The 2,817-nt window shown below is 41.3% G+C and overlaps 1 protein-coding gene across 1 annotated transcript; it reads left to right on the top strand.

The window, feature by feature from the left end:
* The first annotated feature begins 1,001 nt into the window (after positions 1-1,001).
* On the top strand, positions 1,002-2,569 carry LOC148018060 (large ribosomal subunit protein uL14). The gene is made up of 4 exons (XM_087662131.1): positions 1,002-1,125; positions 1,585-1,869; positions 2,058-2,099; positions 2,187-2,569. The coding sequence occupies exons 1-4, from the start codon at positions 1,113-1,115 to the stop codon at positions 2,267-2,269; spliced, it is 423 nt and encodes a 140-aa protein (XP_087518257.1). The 5' UTR covers positions 1,002-1,112; the 3' UTR covers positions 2,270-2,569.
* Positions 2,570-2,817: the final 248 nt, after the last annotated feature.

The following is a 2,817-nucleotide window of genomic DNA, read 5'->3' as shown; positions in this document are numbered from 1 at the left end:
TGGAGGGTGGCTAAAGATATTCTAGAATGTTTCATGATGACATCATCGATGATGCAAGCAATGACATGGCATTTCTAGAAGATTCTATGATGACATGGCAATGGTGGATTCACATGGTTGACTCGAGGATGTCCTATTTAAGGGTGCATTTGCATGGGGTGTGGATTCTTACAGTTGACCATGGCATGTCCGTGACACCCCTCCCCCATATTCTAGATGTTAAGCAGGTCGATGCTCCTTTTCTCTCTCTCTATCTCGATCATCGTTTTTGCAGTAGGCTTGGTTGAGTTAGCTTGTCGTTCCCTTTGTCATGTTTGCATTTATGGACGTGATTAGTTTGATGATTAGGTTGAAAGAGAGTACAATGATTGGTTAAGCACAAAGACAATTGGAATGGCCGGGTGCTTACTTCAAGAAGATTTTCTTTTATGATTCTTTTAACCTTGGTACATTTGGGTCCCTTTCATGCACAAAGGTGTAGGACATTACAAAGAGATAGAGACAACAAGGTAGAGGCCATTAAGAACTTCGCATGACTACAAGGAGAGAGAGAGAGAGAGAGAGAGAGAGAGAGAGAGAGAGAGAGAGAGAGAGGATTAAATAACAACTATATGTGGAGAGGGAGCTTGACAATTTACTACTTAAATAGATAGATATTCATTGAGAAAAATATTGCCATGTTTGTGGGATATAGTAACCAGCCAAAAAAGAATTTCTTTTGTAAGTAAAAAATATATAAAACATAGATTTGAGTTGAGTGGTGTAGTACATTCAAACACCGGCCATATAAGTATTCGTTAGGTTTGATGAGAGGTTTGTGAGATCTTACGATGATACAAGATAGTATACTAGTAGTGGTTTTGTGCATTAGGTTTGATGAGAGGTTTGCGAGATCTTACGATACACGATAGTATACCGGTAGTGGTTTTGTGCGTTAGACGTCTTTTGAAAGTGGCCCGTGGGAATCCCCTCTTAGGCGCACCCTATACCCTATTTATATTAAATTTTAGAATTTAACTCGATATTTTCAAAATTTTTAAAAATTACGTGCCCCATACACGCGAGTCGAGTTACGAAAGCTCGTTAGGGTTTCATCTCCGCGCGGAGTCGCCATGTCGAAGCGAGGTATGCTGTCTATCTGTTTGTTCTTAGCTGTGGTTGTAACCTGTTCTACCTTCTGTCTACGTGTTGTGTTAATGGTGATGCAAGCATTTGAGGAAAGAGATGATCATCGACATCCTAAGGGATTGGTCCTGCCATTGTATGCTTGAAGCTGAGGATCGGATGTGTTTCATTTGCATGAAATCGAGCAGTAACCTTGCTTCGCTTCTGCTAAGATTCTAGTAGCGGGAAAGCATGTGAGACGGGCTTCGAAATTTTTTTACCTGTGCAAGATTGGGGTTTTTTTTAATGATCGGCTGTACTTGTCTAGGCTTTGATTGCGATGGGCATGCAAGGACAGCAGCTTCTTATTTGTTTAGTCGAGGACTGCATTTGTTCCTTAAGATTATGCAGATTTGTATATATTAGATCTCATTGCGTGTACTGCCTTCAGGAGCTTATGATGCCATATTTTGTTTGTAGGTCGTGGAGGTTCCGCGGGCAATAAGTTCCGCATGTCCCTCGGTCTTCCTGTGGGGGCTGTCGTCAATTGCGCAGATAACACTGGTGCCAAGAACTTGTATGTAATTTCTGTCAAGGGAGTGAAAGGTCGTCTCAACAGGCTTCCTGCAGCATGTGTTGGTGACATGGTTATGGCCACTGTCAAGAAAGGAAAACCTGACCTGAGGAAGAAGGTTATGCCAGCAGTTATTGTTAGACAGCGCAAGCCTTGGAGGAGAAAGGATGGTGTTTTTATGTACTTTGAAGGTTAGTCTGCCTGCATGCATTATTATAGTGCTTCACCTGTGCTCGCTTCTGCTTAGATGGGGAATTTCACAATCTAAATGTTGTGCTCTCCTGCAGTAGGGGCCTACCTGGGTGTATTGTGCTTTGATTTAGATTCACACTTGTTTTTTTTTGCGAACTGAGCTTGTTGCCTCTCCCCTATCTTTCAGACAATGCAGGTGTAATAGTCAATCCAAAGGGAGAAATGAAAGGTAACATCTGTATGTAGGTTTCACTTTGTCTTGTCAATGTGGTTTCATGATCAAATAAGTGTGCTAAAGCTCATTGTGCTGCTTCAGGGTCTGCAATCACAGGTCCGATTGGGAAGGAATGTGCCGATTTGTGGCCAAGAATAGCCAGTGCTGCTAATGCTATTGTTTGATCTTGAGAAATGTAGCATGTGGTATCTTGGTGTAGGCTGGATTCGCAAATTTTTTGGCTGCAGTTTAGATAGTGCAGAACGATAGAGTTCATAGGGCAGTTTCTTTTTGGGAGATTTTGGAGTCTAATGAGCAAAGTAACACTTTTACTTTTTGCGACACTGGCTCCCTTGATTAGGTCATACTTCCTGCCATAAGAGGTTGTGCATGCACCCAAATTTGTATGATGCTAGTCTGGATTTTTGTTTTTCCCCTGGCTACAGACAATATGTAGCATGAAAAATGTCTCCTGCTTATCTGTCTTTACGTTTATGCCATTTAGGCATCTGGAAGTTGTTACAAGTGTCATTTCCCTTTGGAAATGGATATTCCCTGTGATCTAGGTTTAATTATAAAATTTTTAGAGGTTGTTCAAGTAATTTTAGCATAACTGGTTTAATAATTGAAGTCTATTGCTTGTTAATTGAGTGCTTCCAACAGTGTATTCATAGTATGCTGCAATGATCTACCTCCTACACCTGCTGGAGAGTTGTGTGCTTCTGGGTTATGG

The sequence above is a fragment of the Lygodium microphyllum genome, chromosome 21 (genome assembly GCF_053477565.2).
Source record: "Lygodium microphyllum isolate KBCC chromosome 21, Lygodium_microphyllum_v1.1.10, whole genome shotgun sequence".
In the NCBI taxonomy this organism is placed as follows: Eukaryota; Viridiplantae; Streptophyta; class Polypodiopsida; order Schizaeales; family Lygodiaceae; genus Lygodium; species Lygodium microphyllum.
The sequence above is the reverse complement of the archived record's forward strand: the minus strand, read 5'-3'. Positions and strand labels throughout refer to the sequence as shown.

Coding starts and splice junctions, on each gene's coding strand:
- LOC148018060 (XM_087662131.1), top strand. Junction 1,870..2,057: donor TGTTTTTATGTACTTTGAAG/GTTAGTCTGCCT, acceptor CCTATCTTTCAG/ACAATGCAGGTGTAATAGTC. Junction 2,100..2,186: donor TCCAAAGGGAGAAATGAAAG/GTAACATCTGTA, acceptor GTGCTGCTTCAG/GGTCTGCAATCACAGGTCCG.